The sequence below is a fragment of the Triturus cristatus genome, chromosome 2_1 (assembly GCF_964204655.1).
Source record: "Triturus cristatus chromosome 2_1, aTriCri1.1, whole genome shotgun sequence".
In the NCBI taxonomy this organism is placed as follows: domain Eukaryota; kingdom Metazoa; phylum Chordata; class Amphibia; order Caudata; family Salamandridae; genus Triturus; species Triturus cristatus.
In genome coordinates, this window is record NC_140581.1 from 391,272,363 (window position 1) to 391,299,409 (window position 27,047).

The 27,047-nt window shown below is 43.4% G+C and overlaps 1 protein-coding gene across 2 annotated transcripts in view; it reads left to right on the forward strand.

The window, feature by feature from the left end:
• Positions 1-27,047, forward strand: part of ZSWIM6 (zinc finger SWIM-type containing 6) — a 528,445-nt gene that overhangs the window by 476,128 nt on the left and 25,270 nt on the right. For both annotated transcript variants that reach the window (XM_085631506.1, XM_085631504.1), the window contains exons 10-11: positions 2,476-2,611; positions 25,212-25,369. In XM_085631506.1, the coding sequence (XP_085487632.1) occupies positions 2,476-2,611; positions 25,212-25,369 (294 nt within the window). The remainder of the gene's footprint in view (positions 1-2,475; positions 2,612-25,211; positions 25,370-27,047) is intronic.

A 27,047-nucleotide genomic window follows, 5' to 3' on the forward strand; every position in this document is an offset into this window, starting at 1 on the left:
AGGCTTTTGCAATTCCTTAATTGTGATTCCTTAATAATCGCAATTAAGGAATCGCAAAAGCCTACGTTGATGCATGTGCCAGTTAGTTCTTTAAAAAATAAAACTATTAGCCTTGTCAATGTCTGTGTTCTATTCTGTGGTATTGTATTATAACATTTTGTTAGTTATCTCTGTGGTCGCACCTGGTCCGATCCACCTCTTAATTGCCTAGAGTTTACCTATGGTGCTGTTCATTCGGACTTTCTTCTACAAACATTTCTGGGTTCTTAATTGGATGTACATCTGTAACTATAGTAGCTGGCATGGCAACAGAAACACTGGTCAAAGGGGGCGGCTCATGCAGTTGGAAGCGAGAGCTACATTCCAGCTCAGGGCTCAGGCTGTTTATTTACCAGAAATATCTGAGTGGCACTGTTAATGGAAAAATATCAGGTCCGTCTTCCTTTCTAGTTTTTCAAGCCGCTTAAATGAATGCAGCAGTTCAAGGCAGCCTACTGGACACATTTAAAATCTAATTCGAATCAAAACAGGGCCGGACTGGGAACCAAAACCGGCCCTGGCAAAGTGCTCGTCGTCCCCCCAGCACCCCCCCCCCCTCCAGTTTTTCATGAATAACCGGTGTCTAAAGAACTCAATTTGTCTCTTGGCAAATGCCTATTTGTCGCTTAATTCCAAATAATTCTGGTACTCGTCTGTTTTAAGGTTTGCTTGTTGTACCAGTCGAACACTTGGTGCAAATCAACAGACAAAATGAGATCCTAGTCTTACATTCCAAAGGATAACCTGAGAAGTGGCCATGACGCATCTTAAAAAATATGGGACCATACTGCTTCGTTGGAAACTTGATAGTAAGAAAGTATTGAAGTGTGTCTGTTTAGTAAACAATGTAATATCAAATACAAAAAAATTACATTTTGATATTCTCACAAAACTTAGGCGGGGAACCCCATGACTGTAGTACAGTTTACAGAATCACCCAAGATTAACAAAACCCGGTGTTTATTTGTTCAGTAAACCTAAGGTTCTCTGTTGATCCTAAAGGAGGGAAGCATATGCTTTAGTAGCCACGCTCTGCAAAGTCGGTTGTCCCTGGGCTGAAGGAAAGGTTTTTTTTCTGTCTCAGAACGTGTTTGTGCTTTTTCCTAAAATCAAGGAGATTTCTTATGTCCTGTAGCTGTGGTCCATATTGAAAAGGGTCCATTTCCAAACTGCTGTGTATGCTGTGCACTTAGAGTAATGTTTTCTGCACATGGAACTTCTAAATTAATGGTACTTGTTTGCTGCTTGGTCTTTCTATAAAGCCTTTGTGACGAAGCAGTAGCTATTGATCTTGGTTCTCACTGAAGTGAGAACAGTGATTTTAGCACATCGCAGATTGAATCTTAGGGTTTGTTTCCAGCTACAGTTTTGACCACCTGGGGGCAGGAGATGTTTTTAGCAGGCCAATGTCGAACGAATTTGTACAGTCACAGTTGGCTCATGGTCATTCCTATCACTGCTGAGCAGTACTAGGCTGGGGATAGGTAAGTGATTTGGGATACACCAAAGAGGAAAGGGTAATGGGTACGTGTAATCCAGGGGTGGCCGTTATGGATTGGGTGGGGGTTGGGCAAGGGGTGGGGGTGAGCGTGGGTTTGTAAAAAAATAAAAAATAAACCCTCACCTTATTGCCGCACCTCTCCTCCGTGTCGGCCAGAACTGGAATCATCCAGGCTCCCCATAGCCAGTCACAGTGCTGCAAAACAGTGTTGTGATTGCTCTGAGTGCCGTGGTTCGGTGCTCAAACGGTAACTGGAGGCCTAGGGCATGTTTTCCACCCAGGCTGTAATGCAGCCTGGGTGGAGAATACGCAAAGTGGGCATGAATGTTTAGCCGGCCAAACATTAATTTGCACTTTAGAGTGCCCACCACTCCTCCCCTGCTCTGTGAGCAGAGCAGCCCCGCCCCACAAAGCTGCTGCAGCAGGAAAATAACATAACATCCAGTCATCGTTTTATTTTTCCTTCATTTGTACTGCTGGAAAACAGTGGAGCGATACTCCCCCGCCATAGCGGAGGAGCTGTCCCTGATGTAATCATTCCACGTCTCATCTGGGCATTGGTAATTTGGCAAAATACTATCTGTGGCTCTTTTCATGTTTGGCAGTGTTAGTAAGCGACCTGAGTGGATGCACAAAGGAAGGATGCTCTAAATGTATTGGAAGCCTAATTCAAGAGCCGTGTCTTCATCACCACCCTGAGTTGAGAAAAATAAACTTGTATGTTTTGCCAAAGTCACTAATAGTTTTAAGCGTCCTTCCTCGTCATTCAAAGGTGAAGATCCCCTTTACGGGAATTTACCAACTCTGTTTAGCTAATAATTGCATGAAATGATCTTGGTAGTTCTCCTCGGTGCTACTTCTGTTGGCACATTGTCTTTTTTTTCTCAACTCTGACTTGCACTGTACATTTTTACATTGCTTTTTCTTTTCCACAGCCGGCCCATACAGTGGCTTGGGCGAAATCATCCATCGAGAGAGTGTTCCAATGCACACATTTGCCAAGTATCTCTTTACCTCTCTCCTACCTCATGATGCTGAATTAGCATACAAAATTGCACTGAGAGCAATGCGGTACGTATTAAATCACGGTCTGTGTGGTAAAGAAACATTTGGTAGGGGGACACGGGATGGCAATTAAATGCCTAAACTACCATTAGTAAATATTGTTACCATTTTCTTGTTTTGAACAGTTTACCTAAAGCACCTTTTAAAAGTATTGTTCTTGCACGTTTGGCCAATTCGTATGCTGACACTTTAATTTAGGTACAGGAATAATTTTCATTTGATATTCTAGATCAGCTGCCTATTTCTGCTGATGTTTAATCAGAAGGCGGCTTCAGCAGAAACCTTGCTTAATAATTCATTGCTTCTTGAAAATTAGATTTTGAAAATGTGAGGAATAATAAATATGCTTGACTGGATCTAATTGAGGCCTTCAGATCTGCTGGATTTTTCACATTTGCACTGTGATGTCACAATTTCAAACCTCTATTGAAATCAGCAACTATAGAGAAATGCAGCTTTTCTTGTAACCTGTGCGGGGTAAGAAAAATCAATGTAGTATTTCATAGTAGTGTCAATGTATCCTAAATTATGATACATTAAACACCAGTAAAACCACGCCAACAAATGTATTTGACTCCTAATGCATATGTTGGCCTAGTTTTTACTTGTTTCTTGCACTACATGAATGTCCGTTTCGACTTCGTAATGACTATATTGTGTTAATTCTCTTCGTTTACTGTGGCATCTGTTTGCTTGCTGGCCTCACTGAGTGAATATCTTTGAAGGTTTATGGCCTCAAACCTCCTCATTTTTTCCGATGGAATACTTTTAAACACTCTGGCATCCAGTAACTTGTTAATCTATAGCTGGGTGTGGCAGGAATGTGGTTAGTCATTGATTCTACTCCTAGTCTCTGGTCAGTGATAGACTTGCCACTGAAAATAAACCTTTCCTTTTGCGTGAGTGGGGCTCCCCACTTTGGTCTGAAAAATAAATGATTACCACATATATGTAGTTGGGTTAGAAATTGTTCTACTTAATTTTAACATATGGCATGCAGTTATTGTATTAGTTAACAAAGCATAGGCATTTACTGGAAACCAGCATGAGCATTTTATTAAAGTCCAATAGAGGAGCCTAAAATGAAATTCTTTGCTGAGCACTAGAAATATCACCAGACCCGCATACAATAACTCTCCAAGATAGAGGGTTTTATCCACTGGTGCACAGGAAAAACGTAAAACTAGTTTCTACTGGATTATGGGATGTCCATTACATAATGAGAAAGTAGGTTTGTATTTATTCATCACACCTCCAGAGATAGTCACATAGTATGCATGAAGTAATGAGAACAAGGTGCAGCGCTTATGCCTTTCCAGGCCTAATGCACATCCTTCTTAAATTAAAACAAGCACTGAAGGAAAGCATTTAACAATATTTAATATATATACTTATCAGCTGCACAAATATTTCAAAAGCATGACTCAAACATTTAACAAGATGACCCACTTGCCTATACCATGACAAATTAGTGAATGTAAACGACATCATATCCTACCATGTGTCGTGTTTCTAAGATTATTAGATCATGACTCCTAATTGGAATGCCTCATCATTAGATGTTTGTGGCACCCTCAAAGGTTAATCACTGCGCTGTTTGTTATTAGTCTATTTTATTCTTGAATGCGCTGAAGGGACACACTTCTGTTCACAATATATGCCCCAGAATTATATTCTCATTCTAACGACCCTGGCTGTGTGTATGCTAAGTTTTATCCTTGAATAATTATAGTTTTTACCGATCAAGATCTGAGTTCATGAAATATCCATTTTCAAAATGATGGTTAATAATTTACCAGGACTAGTTCCCCCCCCCCAAACTCCCCCCACCCCTCTCCCTCCTTCAGAACTGTACAGTCACAATTAATTGTACAGAGCTTAGCCTTGGACCGACTATTGGTGAAGGTTTCTTTCACCAGAAAGAGTGGTGCCTTCAGTACGGTTTCTGTCCTGAGTTACATAAGGTCCTAAGAATTAGAGTACACCTCTGAACTGGACACTGATGTAGAATGTTATGGGTTGAATACGTATCCTGACCAAAGTTACCTTTTTGGTCACTCCATTTCCCTTCATCTCTACAAGCTTTCCTATTTCTGACCTGTAGGAAACCAGTCATCTAAGGACTGTACTGTACTCTATTTTGTCAAAGTTAATTTTGTCCTTTGCATGCTGTGTAAATCATATGCATTTGGACCTACACATGGAAATGCAAACTGCATCATTGTCAATGCTCACCATTGCCATTTTCTGCTTTAAGAATCTGTGCCTTTGACCAGAGTAAATGGATTTGGCAGGAGGTTGTTTGCAGTGAGGTATACCTTTGTAGACTAAGCATATTTGTGTCCAGAAAGGAAATGTAATCATACTGCCACAAGCTGCCGTCATCTTTCCCATCCTCTTGGTAGATTCTAGAACATTAACGAAATGGACAATAAGAAAACTAGCTTCTGTGCAGTCATGTTTCTTGAAAGATCTCTACCAAATTGTGCATTGTCTTGGGGTAAAGAATTGTGGCTGAACGCATATGGTGTCCCACTTTCATGTGCTGCATACATCTCTGAAGCCTACCTTGAGAATGACATTTCCACAGCCATAAGTAGCTCCAGAGCACCAGTGATGTCTAGAAATCCACAGCCACCTTTTCCTCTGTTTCTCTTGTCTGCGTCATTCACAAACCCCTGTTAAGGACCAAAGAGCATGTCTGTCTAATGAGAATGGACAAGGCTTTTAATCCCCCCTTTTTGAAAAAGAAAAAAAAGAAAAAGGGACAGCTATGGCATTTGTGACAGTCTCCCTAACTAGTTTCTTCCATGAACAACCAGACGTTCAAGATAATGGCTCTAGCTGGCAGCAGTTCTAAATGACTGCTTGTGCTCTTTATACCTGCAAGTTGCAGATGTTTAGGTGTCAATCCTGCTGGATATACCAAGCCTACTTCCGCAATCCCAGTAATTAGAGGCACAAATCAAATTCTGTGACTTATCATGCCTAGACTCCCTGCTCAGTACACCACCATCAAAGCACTACTCTACCAATAGGAACCCTAGCTCACTAACCTGTATGCAGATCTGCAGTAAAACATGCCACTGAAATTGCTGAGACCATACTTTCGGAAGAAATTGGCATTGCATTCCCTACGGAAATCTGACTTAACCAGCACTCAACCTTGACACTAGACTTGCTTACTCCTCCCGGCTAATCCATCATAAGAAGGAATAAACTGGGGGCAAATGGGGAGTGGGATTGCGATCATCCACAAAGAGTAAACCCAACTTAATCACATAGTAACCACAAAGTTCTTGACTTTCGAATATCTCAGAGTAGAAATCAAAGCTAAGGGCACCACCTGCACCAAGCTACACACCATTTATCACCCTCTAGTGATTGCACACACTTCGCCGAGGAACTAACTGACCCAATTACTCGATTCTCACTAACTGACTCAAACGGCGTGCTTCTGGGTTATTTTGACCTACACTGAAGATGCCATAATCCATAACCTAAATATCCTACAGGAAATAAACAACCTCAAGCAACTCTATAGCAAACAGATCCACAATAAAAGCTCAACTCAACACAATTATTACGAAAAGTTACCTTGTCTCCCTTCACTCCATCCTGCTTATCGAATGGTCTGATCGCCATCAAATACTGTTCAGTCTCAAATCACACCATTCATCCCTCCTAGCACCAACCAAAAAACCATGCCCTGGGCTCAGAACCTCAAGTATATCACACTTATGGAACTTGAGTCCAGTATCTGCGCACAATTATCCAGTATTAGGGTATCTTTCATAGATTCACATGCCTGAATCATTCCCCGTCATCGGGATGAGAGTCCCTGGTACATAAAGTAGTGTCTCATTAGACATATAGAGTAATAGGCCAAGGGCCTCACCTTAGTAACATATCCATGTCCTTTTGTAAAAAGGACCAAACTTTGGAGTAGAGCCAATCAGCTATCACCACCCTCTGGAACCTTCCTGGAAGGAGCTCTAGTCCCTCCGATTTTTTACCGCACGTCGTGTTAAGGGAGTCTCCTCTGAGCTCTGCTCAGCTTTCCTTATTTTTGGATTTCCAGTGCTTCTTACTTCAAATTTCCATCTTCAGGGTGAAGTTCTCCAGTTCTTCATGGCAGATACTCCAAAGAGCTGCCTTTTTAGGTCTTGTGCTTCCTGTGGAAAAGAGACTTCATGTGGATGACCAACACAAGGATTGTCTCTACTGCCTTTATCCGGATCATTCCTCAAAGGACTGTAAGGTATGTCGTACCTTTTCCTCCAAGACCCTCAAAGATACTTAGGGACGCTTCTTAATTTGGCTGCAGAGGCTTAAAGACAAAGAACAAGTACTGTCTTCTGAGGAAAGTGAGGGCTCTTCCATATCTTCTCAGTCCTCTCAGAAAAGACCAAGGGTGGCTTCTCCAGGCCCTTCGTCGCAGCCACCTCAAAAGAAGGCGCATAAAAAGTCTTCAGAGGTACATCCCAAGGCTATTTCAGCAAAGGTTTCTCTTCAGGAGGTTCTTCACACCTTCAAAAAGCCTTCTTCCACCCCGTCAACGACAGCCTCGTCGACGGTGGCCTCGACGAGAAGGTAATCTCCATCTACAGCCTTGTGTGTGACGTCGACGATGACCGTTTCAACTTCTGTCGCGTCTTCTTCATTAACCACGACGACTCCATCGTCGACGGCCGGTAGGTCTGTCTCGTCAACGCTTAAGATAAAGAAGTCATCGTCGAATGCAAATTACCGTCGATGCTGCGATCGCCGACGACTGTGTCAATGACGACAGTCGACGAAGACTATCCCGTCGACATCCACTTCATCGTCGACGACGGCTCTGTCGACAGGAACTCCGTCTACCATTGTGCCCATCGACGACTACACAGTCGACGGGCGCGTCGATGACAGCGGATTCCAATCTAAAGTACGTACATCTGAAGATCACAAAACGTACGTTGACGCCGGCCCTGACTTCCCCTAGTAGGGTCCAGCTATTGCCTCCAGCGCACCTTTTGGAGGAAGAAGATTCTGATGATGGCAGTAAGTTTAGGACGGCGACAAGCCCATCTCAACTTAACGTCAAGTGCCAGGACAGTTCAGAATATGAGGATCAAGTACAGGAGGATCAGGCAGTTTATCCTGAAGAATACTATCCGCCTCCACTTCCCATGGTTTGTTTGCCTGCATCTTTAGTTTCTGATCTGTAATTCCTCTTTACGGACTATAAGCAGAGATTTCCCACTTCTGCAATCTCTCTGCCTCCAGCTGTGTCTCCACTGCCAAGACCGCGGCCTCCACCTTTAAATTTGCAGTCTGGGCCTGTCACTTCACCTCCTCCGCTTTCTACAGACGATGAGGAGGAGGATCCACATGAGGAAGGGGAACTTTAAGATTCCCAATCTACTTGTGATGAGTCGGACGATTATGTACTCCCCTGTCCAGCTTCCCCCGTGCCCGCTCAAGCTGACTCGCCTCTTGAGGACATTGGGGGATTTCACAACATAGTGGAAAGAGCGGGGCAGCGTTTCCAAATACCTATGCCTTCATACCAGCAGGATTGCTTCCTCTATGACTTTAAATCAGTCAGATCTATCCCTATTATAGATTATATATGGGATCACGGTGTTAAAATAATGCAAAACCCTTCCTCGGTGCCCCCAGTATTGCCTCGTCTGGATAAAAAATAGAGCTCCAGATACTGCTCCAGCTTGCCTAACCGGATATCCCAAACCAGACTCAGTCATCACACAAGCTGCTCAGCGGAAATTGGAAAATCCTTCCGCTCTGCTGACCGCTCCTCCGGACAAAGAGGGTAGACGGCTTGATAATATCGGGAAACGTTTCTGGTCAATATCCGCATTAACAGTGCGTGCATCCAATTCCTTGGCACTGTTAGGATGCTATAACAGGCAGATGTGGGCAGATATTGCTCCATATCTTGCGGCCTTGCCAGATGACTCAAAGGAAGAGGCAAAAAAGATCTTGCTGGAGGGCGAACGTTCTGCATCTGAGATAATAGACTGTGCGATGGATATCGCCTCTACTGGATTTCGCCAACTGGCTGGCGCAGCTGTACTACAGCGCCAGGGTTGATTGAAGGCGGCTTCATTCCGACCAGAAGTGCAAACAAAAGTTTTGGACATGCCCTATGATGGTCAGCTTCTTTTCGGAACACACATTGATGAAGCTCTTCAGGGTATAAAAAAGGATACTGACACAGCTAGGGCTTTGGGTACCCTTCAATTCATGAACCCACCTTTTCGGGGCTCAAGAGGAAGAGGACAAACATCTGCAAGAGGTGATTACCAACACCAATCTTCCTATTCTTCCAATCAGCAATATCTGCCACAATACCAGCAACGTCAACAGCACCAATCCACCTACACCAAGTCCTCCTTTCGTGGCAAAGGAGGTCGACAAAGACGCTCGGCGACAATGGGACAATGACTTTCCACTACCGCCGGTCTCCATCTCCTCGCCGCCCTCAAAGGTTGGCGGAAGAATTTCCCACTTCCTACAAAATTGGAAACAAATAACAACGGACCGTTGGGTTCTGCAACTAGTTCAATTCGGACATTCACTAGAGTTAATTCAAATTCCTCCCCAAACCCCTCCCCGACCTATGCTTCACAAAACTTTACGTGCTCTACTCCTGGAACTTTCACTTATGCTCCAGAAGGGAGTTATAGAAAGAGTTCCTTTTCGTCAAAGGGGGAAGGGATTTTACTCCTGTTTTTTTCCTGGTACGCAAAAAGGAGAAGAAATGGAGACCAATTTTAGACTTGAGAAGTGTCAACAAATTCTTAAAGCAGTCGTTTCGTGTGGTTACCATCCAGGAAGGACTGCAACTTCTCAATGCGGATGACTACATGGTGAATTTAGACCTTCAGGATGCCTATTTTCACATCCCTATCCATCGGGAATCACAAGAAATTTCAGAGATTCGCAGTAGCGGGCAGACATTACGTATTCCGTGTCCTACCGTTCGGATTCAAATCGGCGCCACGCATTTTTACAAAATGCCTTTCTCCGGTTGCCGCATATCTCAGACAACACCATCAGGTCTTTCCATATCTGGACAACTGGCTCGTCAAAGCACCCTCTCTAGAAGGCGCGTCCACGTCTTCCGACGCCTGTCTACGGCTTTTCAATCGCTTGGGGCTCACTCCTAATCAGGACAAGTCCGTTCTCCGGCCTTCCCAGCATATAACTTTCCTGGGTGCAGCTCTCGACACGACCCAGAAGAAAGCGTTTCCCTCACAAGAGCGAAGAGACAAGCTTCTTTCCTTCTAATGTACAGGATCATTCGACAATGTCATCCAGGTGATCCCTCAGTTGCTCAAGGCTCTACGGTGGATTTTCCCTCAGAACCTTTCGCAAGGCTTGCCTTTCTTGCTTCCTGCTTCTCCACATACCATCACAACCGATGCATCCTGCAAGGTTGGGGAGCTTTCCTCCAAGAACTCCAGATCAACAGGAAATGGTCCCTTTCCGAAAGAAAACTCCACATAAATCTCCTGGAGCTACGAGCGGTTTATCTTGCTCTTCGGGCATTCCTACCACGGATCAGAAATTCACTAGTGCTTGTGCGGACAGACAATACCACGACAATGCGCTATTTAAACAAGCAGGGAGGGACTCGCTCTCTAACACTCTCTCACGAGTCGCAAAAAATCTGTAACTGGTTGCTCCATCACAACATTTCTCTTCGGTCAGAGTACGTTCCAGGAACACACAACGTTCTGGCCGACTCTTTGAGCAGACAACAGACAGCATGTCACGAATGGGAATTGAATCAGCGGACTCTCAACCGCATATTCTCTCAATGGGGCACCCCTCTTCTGGACCTATTCGCTACCAGGCAGAACGCCAAATGCCAATACTTTGCAAGCTGGCATCCCCAGAAGGGATCTGTAGGGAATGCATTTTCAATCGCATGGTGCAATGTCTTTGCATACGCTTTCCCACTAATTCCCCTGATTCCCAGGGTTCTAAGAAAATTGAAAGCGGAACCTTGCACGCTCATCCTGATAGCTCCAGCTTGGCCACACCAACACTCTTTCACAGAGCTTCACCTTCTCTCCCTGGAACCGCCGATCCCGTTGAAACTGTTTCCCTCTCTTCTCACAATGAACAACCAACAAGTCCAGCATCCGGATCCAGCATCCCTCAGATTATCAGCTTGGCTCCTGAGTTCAGAGAGTTCTAGACATACCTCCGGACTGTAGAGCAGTTCTGGCTCGGGCTCGGGCTCGGGTAGACAGTACTAACCAAACATATTCCTTAAAATGGAAGAGGTTCTGTATCTGGTGCAAGTCAACCAAAATAACCCCTCTTTCCTCCTCTCCAGAGCAAATACTGCCTTACCTTCTCCATCTGGTGAACTCTGGTCTCGCTCATGCCTCCATTAAAGTCCATCTGGCAGCAATATCCCGTTTCAGGAGATCCTTTGCAGGCCCTTCTCTGTGGTCTAATAGGTTGATTAAACAATTTCTTAAAGGCCTATTTAGGACATTCCCTCCGGTAAAGACTTTACCTCCTTCATGGCAACTCAACACAGTTCTGGCTCAGCTTATGAAACACCCTTTTGAGCCGATACACAGGGCTGATCTTAAGTATCTCTCCTGGAAAACAGCGCTCCTTCTAGCCCTTACTTCGGCAAGGCGAGTGAGTGAACTTCATGCTTTCTCAATTCAAGACCCTTTCCTTCAATTCAAACACAACAGGTTTATACTACGCACGAATCCGAAATTTATACCTAAGGTCCCGTCAAACTTCCATCTCATTGAGCCTATAGTGTTAACGATCCTTTTTTCCAAATCCTCAAACAGTGACGGAAACGACCCTGCGTTCTCTGGATCTTAAACGCTGCCTAAAATTCTACATTGGCAAGACAGACATTCCGCAAATCCAACCAACTCTTTGTGGCTTACAGTCGACCTAGGAAAGGTCTCCCACTCACTAAACAAAGTATCTCTCGCTGGATCTCCGCAGCTATTACTTTTTGTCACCAGCAAGTGGGGCAGCCCCTGCATTCCAAAGTTCGAGCCCATTCCACGAGGGCAATTTCTACCTCAATGGCACTTTTTGCAGGTGTGCCCATTGCAGACATTTGCAGAGCGGCAACATGGAAGACGCCGCATATATTTACCAAGCATTACTGCCTGGATACGGAACTCATGAGATGCTGCAGTGGGACAAGCGGTGCTCCATCACCTATTTCATTAGAGGTGAGCCCTTCCTTTCATCCCACCATCCTTTCTTTTATACGCACATTTCTCTATTGTGTTTCTTACTATGCTATTTCATTGTTTTTTGGTACTTTCTATTTTCACGTTGATATGTTATCTGGTGAATTCATATATACTGTACCATTTGAAATGTGCTTATCATTGCTTACTACTCTGATTCAGGCATGTGAATCTATGAAAGATACTCTAACACTGGATAAGGAATGCGTCACCTGTAACTGCAGTTATCAAGTATTGGTATCTTTCATAGATTCACATGCAACCCACCCACCTCCCCTGGAAGGACTCTCTTGGGTCTCTCAGTGATACAACTACTTAGCACTGTGCTTACGAAAATCTGAGGGACTAGAGCTCCTTCCAGGAAGGTTCCAGAGGGTGGTGATAGCTGATTGGCTCTACTCCAAAGTTTGGTCCTTTTTACAAAAGGACATGGATATGTTACTAAGGTGAGGCCCTTGGCCTATTACTCTATATGTCTGAAACATTACTTTATTTATGTACCGGGGACTCCCATCCAGACGACGGGGAATGATTCAGGCATGTGAATCTATGAAAGATACCAATACTGGATAACTGCAGTTACAGGTAAGTAACACATTCCTTACATTCTCTACCCCTCCTTGACAATGTTAATGACCTCATCTCCTACTATAGCTCATCAATTACAGATGTTTTTGACCAGGTCGCACCACTCAAACTAAAAAGATCGAGAAAAATCAAATCCAGATCCTAGTTCAGCTCAGACCTTAACAGCAAAAGACCACTTGGACAAACCAGAAGGTTATGGAGCCGGCACCCCTCACTGGCACACCTCCTAAGATCTGAGCGGCTCTCCTACAAAAAATGAATTTTCCGGTAAAAAGCCTCTGCTGTAATCAATTTGACCATGCAAAGAACCGACTAAGGGAGCTCTTCAACATAATCAAACATTCTATGCTTGCTTCCCAACAGGAAACCATCAAATGAACACTAAAGAAATACCTAACTTCTAACAAAGTTGTAGAAATGGAACGATCTCTGACCCTTGACTATAGTCTGAAATCCTAATCCGCCGGCTCCACTGACCCACAAGTCAATATGGAAATTCCCTTCCAAGACTTAACTAACGACAAAAAAATCAATCTATAGAAAGCAACAAACTCATTCAACTGAAAAACAGTGCTAATTGGACAGACTTGAAAACTGTAACAGAAAGAGAAATATTTAAAATAATTACGTCAAACCTGAATCCCACATCACTGATCCCCCTCCCTTCAAAACTAGTACAAAACCTCAACCACATAATCTCCCCTTTCTGGACTAAAATCATCAGTGCCTCTTCAGGCCGCGTAGCAGACTCCGTTCAAGTCACCCCATTATAAAAAAAAAATCTGGGGCTGTCCTCAACTTCAGACCTAGCACCAATCTTCCTTTCCTAGCTAAAACATTGAAAAAGTGTATTACTACAGCTCCACCAACACATGGAAGAATTCATCCTTTACGACACATTGCAATCAGGATCCAGGAAAGGTTGTAGCACAAAAACTGCAATGCTCAATATAACAGATGACATTAACTATTCCCTAGATGGTCACACCTGCCTCCTAATCATACTGTACCTATCTGCAGCATTTGATACAGTTCACCGCCCACTGATACGAGACACTCTAACGTCATTGGTATCAATGGCACAGTCTCAAGATGGTTCATGTATTTTCTTCAACATCGCTCACAACGGATAAAGATGAACACCGGTCTCTTGAAGCCCACACCAAGGATCCATCTTCTCTCCAGCCCTATTCAACCTTTTCTTGGAACCTCTCACAATTATCCTGAACCAAGCTGGGATCAAGTATCACCTTTATGCCAATTACACGCAAGTCTACTACAAAATAAGATCACCCAGTGATGACGGACATCTTATTACCACACAAATGAAGACACAAAATTGGCTAAACACCAACTACCTTAAGCTGAATCCCAGTAAGCCTGAACTACTATTCCCCTCGCCTAGAAACAATCTTCTACCCATCCAAGAATGGCTCAAAAAATTGGACGCACTAAACTGCCCTGCCACACTGTCCAACTCCATTAAGTCCTTGGGTACCCCATTAGACCTAAATGTATCAAGGAGGAACACATCAAAAATGCAACCAAAGGCGCGCGCCTCACATTAAAACATCTAAAGAATCAAACCATTTCTTCCCCCTGACAATCTTAAGACAGTAGTACAATCCCTGGTCCTCTCAAAACTCTACTATGGCAATGCCATCCTGAGAGGATCTCCTAAAAGCCACCTTGCGCCCCAAAGAAAATTTCTCAGTGAGGTTGCCATGTTCATCCCAGGAATCAAATGGTTTGATCACATCACACCTGCCCTAAAGTCTCGCCTGGTTTCCCATTGAAGAAAGATGCGTATGAGTCTGTATCACCTATAAAGCCCTACATACTAAAAACCCAAATATCTAGAAACTAAACTGAGAGCAGGAAAAGACCGGGCTCTGATAAGCTCCAACACTATTCTTCTCATTCCTCCTGAACTTAAAAAGAAAGCCGCTCAGGCATGCTGATTCTCTGAAAATTCCCCCAAATTTAAAACTCACTCCCAATGGACCTATGCCACAACATCTCCTTTTAGTGCTTCAAACAGGACCTCAAATATCTACTCGTCCTCAACAACTGCTTCGACAATCACTAGTTGATATGTTTCCCTAAGACGCAACCCTCCTTTGAAACATTTTCAGTCTAAAAGACCACCTAATCTTACTGACTATGCAGACTCTAGCCTTTCTCTTTACCTCCACCCAAATGCTGGATTACTGTATAGTTCTGTATCCATGCTGTGGACTTTTTACTTTTTTTTGTGTGACTGTTTTAAACCCAAATTGACTTCATTATGTACCTCTTGTAAACTTCTCAAAATATGTAAAGGGCTCTGATACCATTGGGTACATCCGGTGCTATATCAAACTCAAATAAAAGAAGCTATCCAGATGCTCACCGTAGCGGACTACTAATACAATTTTCCCCTGAATCTCTGGGTAGCCAAGACAGTTAATAAAAATAGTGATCCAGGTTGCAGTCTCTGTAACTGCTTCGTCATTTTCTACCCTACTTGCACAACATCCTCTGAGAACTTCTTAGTAAACCTTTCAATGTCGCTCTGATTCTGACCAATGATCTGGCGAGCCTTTCTAACGGGAGGAGTAGCAATCTGACTTTTTCTCCACCATAAAGACTGCTCCATGCTTGTATCATGGTTCCAGTGGCTTTTGTGAATACACACCTGTTGCAGAGTGATCAGGGAACTTGGTTCACTTTCAGTCCAAACCGATCCCAATCCACCCATCTTGGTTTCCGTCTCGGAGGTGGTGGTCACATTGTCCAACCCATTTGGTGCTTATTCCACCTGCTGTTACCATACTTTTTGGTAATGTCGGTCTTAAACAATTTTAAAGAGACCTCTGCTATGGATCTGCCAAAGAAGATGGTCTTCTTTAGGTCCAACATGACAGTGGTGCATGCATACTTGTATAATATAAGGGGGTTCAAGGAATTCAAAGTGGTCAAATTCATAACAATACAAGTGTGATTGTATAGTTTAAGGCTTGTTTGTGACCAACACATTCTCCAATTAGGCCTAATCCTAGGAACTCTCCTCCTTCTGATTCAGATGAAACCACATTCACCTAGGCGAGGGACTCATCCTTATGTTATCAGATTGGTACAGGAAGCTCTGCTGTTGGCTTGATACTTTATTTACTACCACTTAAATAGTTTTTTTTCTCTCATAGGTTTAATATGTAATGCAATAGGTTGATGTATGCATCTCATAGTATGGAATTAACTAAATACCTAAATATGTTATCCCTCCTTAGAAAACACCCTACATTGTGTATCTCATAGTTATAGGCCTGTAACTTCAGATACCAACAAAAGAAATGATGCTTAGTATCCAGGTCTCTGCATGAAGCAGTGAAATATTCTTGAAGAAGCCAATCTTTCCATACAGTGGTATATCCAAAGTAGCACTCTTAACCACAGCGATCTAGCAGGTTGGGTCCTTCCTTAAAAGGAAGTGGGGGTCAGGCTGTGAATAAAGCAGCACCATACTTCCGTTCACACAGAGCTGGTGTTATGTTCAATAACTTGGTGCAACAGCTCCCAGATGGAGGGAAATCTGAATTTCCCAGCAATAGTTTTTGCCCAGTTTGGGAGCGGGCTTCCACTCAGTTGTGATTTAACGCCGTCTCTGGAGCAAGAGCAGCTTCGATCCACAAGGGCTTTACTCTCTTATATATGAATGCCAATCCCTACACCATGATCACCGGGTCCAATTGGAACTTTGGGGGGTGAGGGAGCTATAGAGGGGTGATGTAAGGTTTATTCAAGCTGGTATGTTACTGGCACATTCACATTGATTTTGTGCAGTCAGGATAATATCCAAGTAGGTTGAGAAAACGTCCTTTATCAGGTTGCCAACTTCCTCACCAACAGCCTTTTGGTACCATGCACATTTTCTGAGCCTCTGACCTCATCTTTTGACAACTTCTTGAAAAAATATGAAGGGTTTCCTGGGCTGTTGGGATTGACAGGCAGACAGAAAGCGGCCTTCATTCCTTTGCATGACATCAGACGATTCTTCAGATAGCTCTTTCCAGTTTTGTCACCTAGACTTCCGTATGATGGTTCCTAACGCAAAATACTAGGTATGAAGAAGTCTGCTGCTCAAACTGCTTGCCGTTGATTTTAGTATGCTGCACGGCTACCATTAGAGTGAGAGAACAGAAAACAGTCAAACGTTGTGAAGGGGTGACATTGAAGAATTGATCAGTGTGAGAATCAATGTCTAGTCGACACACATTGCTAGGGTTAGGTGGGCAGGTGGGCAGGGTTAGGGAACTGCAGGAAGCTCATGTGTTGTAGCTTTGGGGCTACATTTTGCGAAAACCTTACCAATTTCAGGACTGGATACTGAATGGAAGGATGCTCATGCATTAGGCAAGTACAGGGCTTTTTTTATGAATTAATCACACATTGCTAATTAATCTGAAACATAAGTTTGCCAACCAACAGACTTGTCTTTACATCTTGATTTCTTTGAGCTATTCAGTGCCTGAGGGACCAGTTGAACTGTGAAATCCATAGTAGTTACAGATGAAGTCATTGGGCTTCATAACATTTCACCTTAATGTTAAACTTTATATTGTACTGAGTTTCAGAGCCTTTGTTCATCATTGAAATGTGACTCATGTTCATCTTTATGTTAGCGACATTGCCTTCATGGAAGCACTGTCGAGTAGACTTTGTTCTAAATCCATATATTCCTCACTCCCTTGCTCGTAGTTACTGATGTTGCTTCCTCTTTTTTGATCAATTAGGACCTAATCATCAGAGAGATTATTCAGTGCACCTAGATGTCAAGAAGGAAGGGTCATATCAGCGCAGCGATAGAATTATCGCCGCTTTAGCGTCCGTTTTCGGACGAAAAGCGGTGATAATTTTATTGCTCTATCAGCATGGACACGCTAACGCGTGAATCCATGCCGTAGTGCCTGTTTCCAGAACGCCCAGCTTCGCATCTCTAATGAGATACAAAGTGGGCTTTCCTCCCCAAAATATCTGTAGAAATGTCTCTAACCGACATTTCTCCAATTATCAAGCTTCACGCTAACAAGCAGAGCGATAAGAAAAGTAGCGCTAACCGTGGTAATCACTACTTTCCTTACGCCTGCTTTTCTTCTGACTTAGCCATGTAATCCAATGGGAGGTGGATTACATGGCTAAATCCACCTTGCCCTATCAGCAAGGTATCGCTGGTCGCAGTGCGATTATCGCTGGATTTCCAGAGATAATCGCACTCTTTTCTAGCTAACGCATGGATTTCTATCGCGTTGGAGATAAGCGTTGCTGATAGCAAGCTATCTCCGCGATAGAATCCAGCGATAGCCGGTGATAATTATCCTAGCGCTAAATGCGCTAAGCGATAATGATCTCCTCGCCTTGCTGATATGCCCCGAATTAAGTTGGAAGGTTGATGTCCATTGCCTGTTTGTGTCATCCGATCTGCTTTGCCTTTCCTAACGTCGCTGAAATGACTCCTTAATTTTACCGTTTCCTGACAGCTGTTTTTTCATTAGCATTTTGTTGTGAGCACCCATACTTTTTTTTTTTTTTAAACAATTTTTATTGAAAGAAATGTACACCTTTAGTAATACAGGCTTCATCCTCATAACACAGTTCGTTATCAAATCTATCATCGTACAACACTCATTAACCGTATTTTGTCCTTGCGACTACCATGTTCACACATTGAGCACCCATACTTATAATTATTTTGGCGCCATGGAGTTAAACTTTTTAACTTACACTTAAAAAGCATGTCATAAATAATCAGTTGATTAAACCACCAGGATTTCAATTTTCCTGAAGAAGGTTAAACTGGATACTTTGTGCAAATGAAAAACCATAGTATTCTAAACCCTGGGTTCAGCAATAGTAAATGCTCTATCCCCATAGGTGGTAAGGCTGGATTTGGGCTGGTGTTGAAGAAACTTGTTCGCAGAGCATAACTTACAAAAAGGAAACGTTCAAGGCTGATATAGCTGTGGTTATTTGATGAATCGCATTGTGCAAAAAAACACATAGCCTTGAGCACGTGTCTGCGGATGGGCAGTCAGTGGAGGGCTAAGTGGACCGGTGTAGTATGCTCATGTTTGAGGCATTGTTTCACCGGGTGAGCGGCTGCATTTTGAAATAGGTGAAGATGAAAACATTTGACTGGGGAAGTAAGATAAATCGCATTGCCATAGTGCAGACAAGACTGGATGAGGACACCACTTACTGGTAAATGATGGTGTCTCTAAAAGAGGTTTTTTTTTTCTTTCCAAGACTTTAAGTAGGAAAAGCACAGCTGCTGGTGTCTTTACTAGCTTGGTATTCAAGCAAAGAGGAATCTAAGAAGATCATGGACCTCATTTAGGGATTGCCAGGGTTTGTAGCTGCGACCCCTGGCAGGCTGTTTACTATCACCAGCTTTGCGACTTCTGGCTTCAGATGTTAGAAAATCTGTGCCAAGAACATATGGGCAAGTCTCTCTTGTCTATTTTTTATAATGCTAATAGTTTATTCACTATTAGTGTAATAAATGTAGCACCAGAATCGGGAACAAATTCTGCGGTTGCAGCTGAGGTAAGAAGCTCCCATGTCAAAATACTAGCAGTAGCATACTGGAGGTCGTTTTTGGGATAATTGCCACCGTAGGTAAAACACACTTTTGGAACCTGAAGTCTGTGGGCCCAGCACCAGGGGAACTTATGGTATTCCTTTGAGACCTGCGGTAGTGGCTCAACTGCAATTGGACTGGAGGCAGACCCTCCCTGTCCCACAGTGGTGACACATGCATCACTGCTGGGTTAAGGTCATCTTGGAAAGGTGGAGATTAGAGGAATCTGGTTTCGAGAAGAGACCCTACTCAGTTCCCGTTATAGTTGTGGGACAATCGCCTAGTGCTGAAGGCCTTTATTCTGTCCATAAAAGGGAGATTTGTTCATGTTCTCACTGGCATTACCACCACCATGTGGTTCTACAACTAGCAGAGCAGTGTGAGGTCCTGGGTTCGTCTCTGGAGTTGGTTGGGCTGCTAGGGCATTTCCCTGGTTGTGAACCACCTGGCAGGATCATTGAACGCCAGGACACGAGCTCAGCCGGCAGCATTTTGTGGGTCAAATGGTGGTTACACTCAGGTGGCACAGGGAATCTTCTGGCATACACAAGAACTCTGGCTAGATCTGGCTAGATCTTTTACACACCACAGAACATGCAATGTCAATACTGTTGTGCATTGGAGTTTCCAAGAAGGCTCTTTGTTTCAGACACATTCCAGATAGAGCGCAGCATGTGACTCCTCTACACCTTTTACGAATGCTGGCACAAGTTTGCAGCCAGGTGTGGCACACAGAATACTGTTGCATTTCAGGCCGAACTGTTGGATATCCAATTGTTTGTATCTTTTCCCCAGCAAGGGCTTGCATTGGTCACTGTTAGGGTATCTGTCGGCTATCCAGCCTGTCTTTTTTTTTATTTTTTTTACTGGGCCAACAAGCTCTGTTCAAATCACCCATTATGATGACATTTTTTAAAGGTTTAAATGTCTCTATACAGAGATGTATTGCTCTCGGAAATATGGTTAACTGAGGAGTTCATCCCCAACTTATGGGCAGCATTACCAAATAACTCATCTTTCATGTGAACAGAAAGGGCCGTAATAAATGGGGTGGGGAGGCTGTAATTGTTAATCAAAAATTCAAATCTTTCTTATTACATTGTTAGACTAGATCAGAGGTTGAACTGTTAAAACTAAAAATCGAGCTATATTAACGGACTCTGATTGATATTGACCTCCCAACTATGACTGATCACCCCCCGCACCACCCCACCTCCCCCCGCGCAGCAGTTCTGTTCTATATTAATATATGTTCCCTGCAGGTGGATTACTCACAATTACTTTTAATTGGAATAAGATTGGGGAGAGGATGTAGCCTTACGGCTTGAGCGGTCGCCCTCGAAGCTGGGGAGCCAGGTTCGAGTCTCTGCAACCACGCTCAACATCCTGTGATTCTGGGCAATTCCCTTAATCTCCCTGTGCCTAACAAAAAAAATGAATGTGTCCTTCTGTAACGAAACGGGTGCTATGTAAAGCGCTCTGATACCAGATGTCTCTGGTCTAGTTTGCGCTATATAAACCTCTAAAAAAAAAAAAGACTAGCTTAGATTTTTATTTGCATATTTCCGACCCTACTCATGTTAATGGTAACTTATTAGACCTATTGTGGACATTCAACCTCCATACGTTTAACATTTTTTAACTAATTTTGTGCATCTGGTCTGACCATTATGATTAAATGTAATTTGCAGGCTCTAGAGCAGTGTCACACTAAAAGTAGTACTTGAGTTGTCGGGCTTTGCACCTAGTAAAGTAACACATTGCTTCATTTTTATCCTTATGTGAATCATTAAGTCAGCATAGCCACTGATAACTATAGCCAGTGCTAAGCGCAGCTAGAGAACAACATTCCCCACTAGTAAAGAACAAAGCAAAGACACGGACTAGATATGGCCCCTGGTTTTCCCAGACACTAAGGGATACTGAGTTTAAGTTGCGTTAATTGTTAATTGGAACATTTAAGAAAAGACTGTAGTGTGGATTCCAGGATGATATTTAAGAACGGAATGACCGACTATAAATTTGTATCAAGCCAAACCAAAGTCTCCCTTTTCATCAAAATCATGGTATCTACTAATTAAGATATTTTTAAAACTGTAAATGAAGTCTCAGCCTCTGACAAAATAGTTTAGTTGGTCATACCTACTCAGGAGTTTTGTGATCTGCTGAAATGCTATTTTATAGATGAAATTATGGACTAGATTTCCAACATTCCTTCTGAGTCTGATGCTACTGCCTTCCCCTGATAAGAACCCCGCTACCATGTATAGGTTCCCCCCACTCGCTGCTGATAAAGACTGCTTACATTTTTTTTTTTATATCTAAGGTCAAATTTGGCTCTCCCCTACATCCTTGTCCTCTCCACACTCTAACACTTTTTGTGATCTGAAATAGTCCTTTACAATCCCTCTTAAATGTATCCCTCCCTCAAGTGACGGTGCTCAATTCTTTTAAAGAGGCTATTGTCATTTAGCTGCAAAAAAAGAAGAAACCGGACCTTCAAAAAATGACCGCCTCATTTCTCTACTACTGCTTCCTTCTAAAGTTATGGAAGTGCTTGTCGCCAATGAATTATGCTGCCACCTGCAGGAAACCAGCTTTCTCTGTACCCTTCAGGCGGGTTTTTTGAACCAGCCCACTGTATGCAGTCTGTTATGCTGTCCGTACTTGATTTGTGGGGCAGGTGACATCTGACAAACAGTAGCCTTGGTTCTGCTGGACCCATCTGCGACTTTTGCCATGATTGACCATGCAATTCTGGTTGATCATGTGGAAGCTTCTAAAATATAAAGGCTCTGCTCGTGAATAGGTCAAATCTTTTCTAGACAGTCGTACTCAAGCAGTTAATCTTGCCTCATTCAAAGCCACTGCAGTTCAGGTTAATGGTGGGGTGCCTCAGATGTTCTCTCCCCCCCCCCCCACCTCTTTAATCTTTGTGAGGCTCCTTAAGGAAATTCGGAATCAAGATTGTGTTTTATGTAATTATGCTGATGACGCCCAGATTCTTTTTTGGCTAGGGGGCTCTATTGCCTCTCAGGGAAATGTTTAAATTACTATGCGATATATCTGCCAGTGGACGGCCAGTAACCAGCTAAAATGTAATGCAGACAAGAAAAATAGTCATTTTAAATCGTGAGTGTCTATGGATCCATTTCCAGTGGCCTAAGTTGGGCCTGGCTCCCACTCCCAAGCATTGGGGAAAAAGCCATGGAGATATAGTTGATGGCTACCTGACACTCGAACCATAATTTGGTGCAGTAATTTCATCCTGCATACTCCTATTGAGAATTTTTAAAAATACTATGGGGTCGATTAGGATGTAGGGCGGATCGCCACCGCCCGCATGGCGGTGGCGATCCACCCTACAACACACCCCGCCCGCCACCCTTTCCCCCCCACCATATTAGTATGGCGGGGGGACCCTGGCGGACGGAAAGATTTTCCGCCGGTCACACAGGTGACCGGGCGGAAAAGGGGCCCGATATGGTGGCGGTGTCTGCTAGACACCGCCATCCATATTAGGAAGGCCCCGGAAAGGCATGTGGATTGTAACTTCGGGGGCCCGTTGCGGGCCCCCAGGGTATTGGGGGGTGAGGGGTGCTACCCCCCTACATTGTCATGGACAAGGTGGCAGGAACCGCGCAGTGCCTATCACCTTGTGCATGACAATGCACACAGTGCATTCCCAGCATTGTGGCAGGCGGTGCTGTGAGCACTGCCCGCAACAATGCTGTGAATGGAGGATGCCATGGTGGCATCCTAATTGCAGGTGTGGGACTGCTGCACCACTGACGGCCGGTCCCAGCACCGCTAGGGTGGCAAGTCCGCCCGCCATCCTAATCGGCCCCCCTGTTTCTCTCAGGTGAAGGTTTAAAAACTGTTTTAGCTCTAATTGTATCTAAACTATGCAAATTCCTTATACACGGGCCTCCACAAAAAGATGATCTACAGATTACAAGCGGTTCAGAATGAAGTCACTAGATAATCTATAAGGCACCAGGGTATTCACACACCACTTCTTTGCTTAGAGAGTACTCCTTTGGCTGCACGTGGATAAAAGAAGTCAATTCAAGGTTTGTTGTCCTACTTTCACAACTTTAGTAGTTGAGGGACCTCAATTCGTAATAAAAAAATATTAAGCAAGTACTGTCTGGTGCAGGAGAGTCCCTCTTCGCCTGTGTCCCCAGATATTAGAAAGTGGGCATGGTTGGCTGCAGTTTCTTTTATGGCTCCCATCATCTTGAACAGTCTCCCTTTTTCCTTGTGGTCATAAACTGTTACTTTTCGAAAAGAGGTAAGGACTACGCTTTTTTTCTAACAAGCCTATTCCAGTCTCTAAATTGTTTTCTTGACTTGTTATCCATGCACCCCACAGCGCCAAGTAACTACTGGTGATTGTGTGCTCAGTAAATGAACATAACTTATTTGGCCCAAAACCCTTTGTGATGCCACAGTGGGACCTTCATCTGGCTCTCACTTTCCTTATGTGCAACCATTCTGGTTGCCATGACCTTAGCTATTCGCATGAGTAAACTCCAAGCTCTATCTGTGCAACCACCTTCTTTCCAGAAAACGTGGTATTGAGGACCAGAGTGGCTTTCTTGCCTAAAGTGATTATAGTTTTCCATGTTGGACAAACCATTATTCTCCTAGTCTCCATTAGCTAGATCCTATAGTGATCTCAACAAAGACCATGGAGTGGACTATCAGCTCTTTGTGAGGTTCTTAGGGCAAGGCAGTGCGAAAACCTACTTTGTCAAGATGGATAGTCCTCTTCGTCAAGATCTGCTATAGGCTGTCCAAGAAGCAGCTTACAGATCGGTTGAGGGCCCATTCCACTTGAGACAAGGCTGCTACCACTGCACTGGCACGTGGAGTGCCTGTACTTGACATCTGGCAGGTGGTGACTTGGTAGTCCATTCACAAAGCACTACTCCCTTGACAGGCAGGTCCGACAGGAAGGACATTGCACTTGTTTGGTCCTGCAAGACCTTTTCATCTGAGGCATTTCACAGACCCCCACCATCTTGGGATGGACTGCTTTGGCAGCAGTTCTAAAGGTGGTGAGTCTGTGGTTAGAAGTAGCCATCAGAAAACAATTTGCTTGCCTTTGGTAACGCGGTTTCAGATGGATACTCTAATCGCAGAATCCTTATCGACCTCCCACCCCCTTTCTGTGACATGGTCTCTATTTTATTTGGTATTGTTGATTACTTCCTGGTATTGCACCTGTGGATGAAGACCGAGTGAAGAAAAGCTTAAGTCAGCATGCAGAGGTGGGGCTTATATGTGGCTCCGTTTGACACTTTGGGAATGGAACAAAGTTGGCACGGAGCCGCACAACACCATCTACAGGAACGGAAGAGAAAAGCGGTTACATTTTGCCAATCCAGTCTGGTGCCTAGGGATAGTCTAATGGTGAGTAATCTGTTAGAGTATTCACCAAAAAGAGCGTTACCAAATGTAAGTAGCTTATTCTTGTATGGGTTTCCTTTTTGACTACAGACTGATCTCCAGTACTTTGTGATTGGGAAATGATAGAATCTTTCAATGTTTAAACTTATGATTTGGAAAGAATAGAGTTCCCCACTCCCTTTTTTATCTTTTTTTAAAATTTTATTTTTTTACTCTATTGAAGCCTTGATTCTGCCTTATAGCTCCACAGTAAGCAGTGTATTGCCCCTAGACCAAATTTCTTCAACTTCTGTGATGCCTGTCTGTTAGGCGTTGTATGCATTCTGATTACTCTGCAGTCGTGCGTGGGGTTCTTAAGGCTCACTGGAAGCAATGGGCTAGTTTCTTGTGGCCTGTGACCAGGAGGAAATATGCTAGTGCTTCCATGCATAGTGACTATTTTTAACAACGTAAATGGGTCATCTTATTCTTCCATTCCAAATTTCAGGTTCCTGCTGCGTGAAAGTTTATATGGGTCATCTACGTATTATGCTTGCTTTGGTATAATTATGTTGACCTTATGAATTAAACTGTAGATTTTACAAGGTGTCTCTCTAATTCTATTAACTCAAAAAAAAAAAATATATATATATATATATATATATATATATATTTTTTTACATGAACTACCTCTTACTAGATAATTCTCAAGAATGCAATATTCAGAATTTAATTTTTTTTCCTTTTCCAACAGGTTACTTGTTTTGGAAACTACAGCCTCAATAGTAGATATGTCCAGACCGCATAATATTGCATCGGTGGTTCCAAACCGGTATCCCCGTTGGTTCACTTTAAGTCATATTGAGTCTCAGCAGTGTGAGTTGGCATCAACCATGCTAACAGCAGCCAAAGGTAGGCTACTCTAAAATAGAATTTGTGTAAAGCTTTTTGTTTTGTTTCCGAATTTCCATTAGTACCGTAGCGAATTCCAAAGTTGTGTCCAGTGTGATGTATTTCATGTTGTTGGACTGCAGATTAAATTTCCATTTGGGATGTGTTCTTTCAGGACATTTTAGAAATGATGAGGGTCAATGTGCGCAAGATAAATGTTGGTTTTAATGAAGGTTGTGGTTTTTATTTATTTATTTATTTATTAGCAGCTAGATACAAGAAAGCAGAACAATTTGTGTGAAGGGGCTGCAGAAGTAGCATGGTTATCTCAAGGAATGGGACGAGGTGCACTCGGAGGCCACACAGGCAGATGAATCATTCAAAAGCCATGCACATTGTAGTGGGTTCTTCGTGTGAGTGCCCATATAAGCCATAGAGGTCCCATCACATGGTTTGTATCTGGACATGCCTCTGAACATAAGGGGCACCAGTAAACCCTACTAGCGACACCAGAATCCAGCCCCTTCTCTCAGAGATAGAACAGGCACCTCTAATCTTACATGCTGCGTCAACATAGCCTCCTTAAGTGGCAATGTGTTGGAGATCACTGAAGGAGCCAGGCTAGTTTATGCAGAAAGGGTCTGCTACCGGATGGGGTAAACCAGTCTTAGTGGGCCTTGTGCCATCCCTACCACTTCTGCCCTTTTGCAGCAAGCTGGCAAACTGCAGTAGTAGCCACCCCCCTTAAATCTAGGAAAACAAACCAATTGTAACAATAAAAAGGATGTAAATTTAAAGAAAGTCCATAGTAAAGTCGATAGGTGAGCTAGGTTTGTGCAATGCTTGCTTTTCTCTAATGAAGTATATTAAAGTTTCCCTAGCCTTGGTTTTTCAAGATTTTGAAGGCAGGGGACCTGGGAATGAGCTACTACCAGTTGATGGCTAATTAGGACGCCGTCTCTGGTGTTGCTGAATCAGTGGAAGCTTCACTGAGCTAACCTGAAGTAGAGGTTATGGTGCAGTATTGTCATTTTAGACTTATGATGTTTATCTATATTCGCTTATGGCAGTAGTTTCACAACTGTTATATAATAATTTGCTCCTTCCTAAACCTCTTTCATGGCTGTAATAGCTCCATCTTTCATGGCCAAGGTTTGCCAGTAAACATCACAGCTGGTAAGTGACAGCCAAGTCTAGCCCTTTGCACTTTTTCTTCCCGTTTTAATAGCTTTGCATACTGAGATCCTTAGAGGGGCATTTTGGCGGGTTGAACATTTGATTTCCATTCCTTGGCACCCAGAATCTTATTCACAAAGGAAAGTGAGACTTGATTACAAAAATATCATTACCTGTTTTTCGTTTACTCCTGGAAAAATGTGTTTCATTGAGCAATAGCAGTGAAAAGTTATGTGATGCCTCAGTATGTGATGAGTACACGACGAACTGCCAAGCAAGTAGTACTTGTCCATAGCATTCACCTGCAAGTCACTCACATAAATGTTAGAAGTTAAGACCGTGTCAGTGTGGGAGTGCGTGTGCTTAGTCTAGTTTAAATGGGAATCAACAAAAACGTGTTTTCTGATGGATACTTCTAACCACAGATTGACTCCTCAGGTGTCGGACTGGATCTGGAAAACTTTAAAGCAGTTCTCCTGCGCACCAGTAGGTGGCATAATGTGGCTTGTTGCTAACATCATTC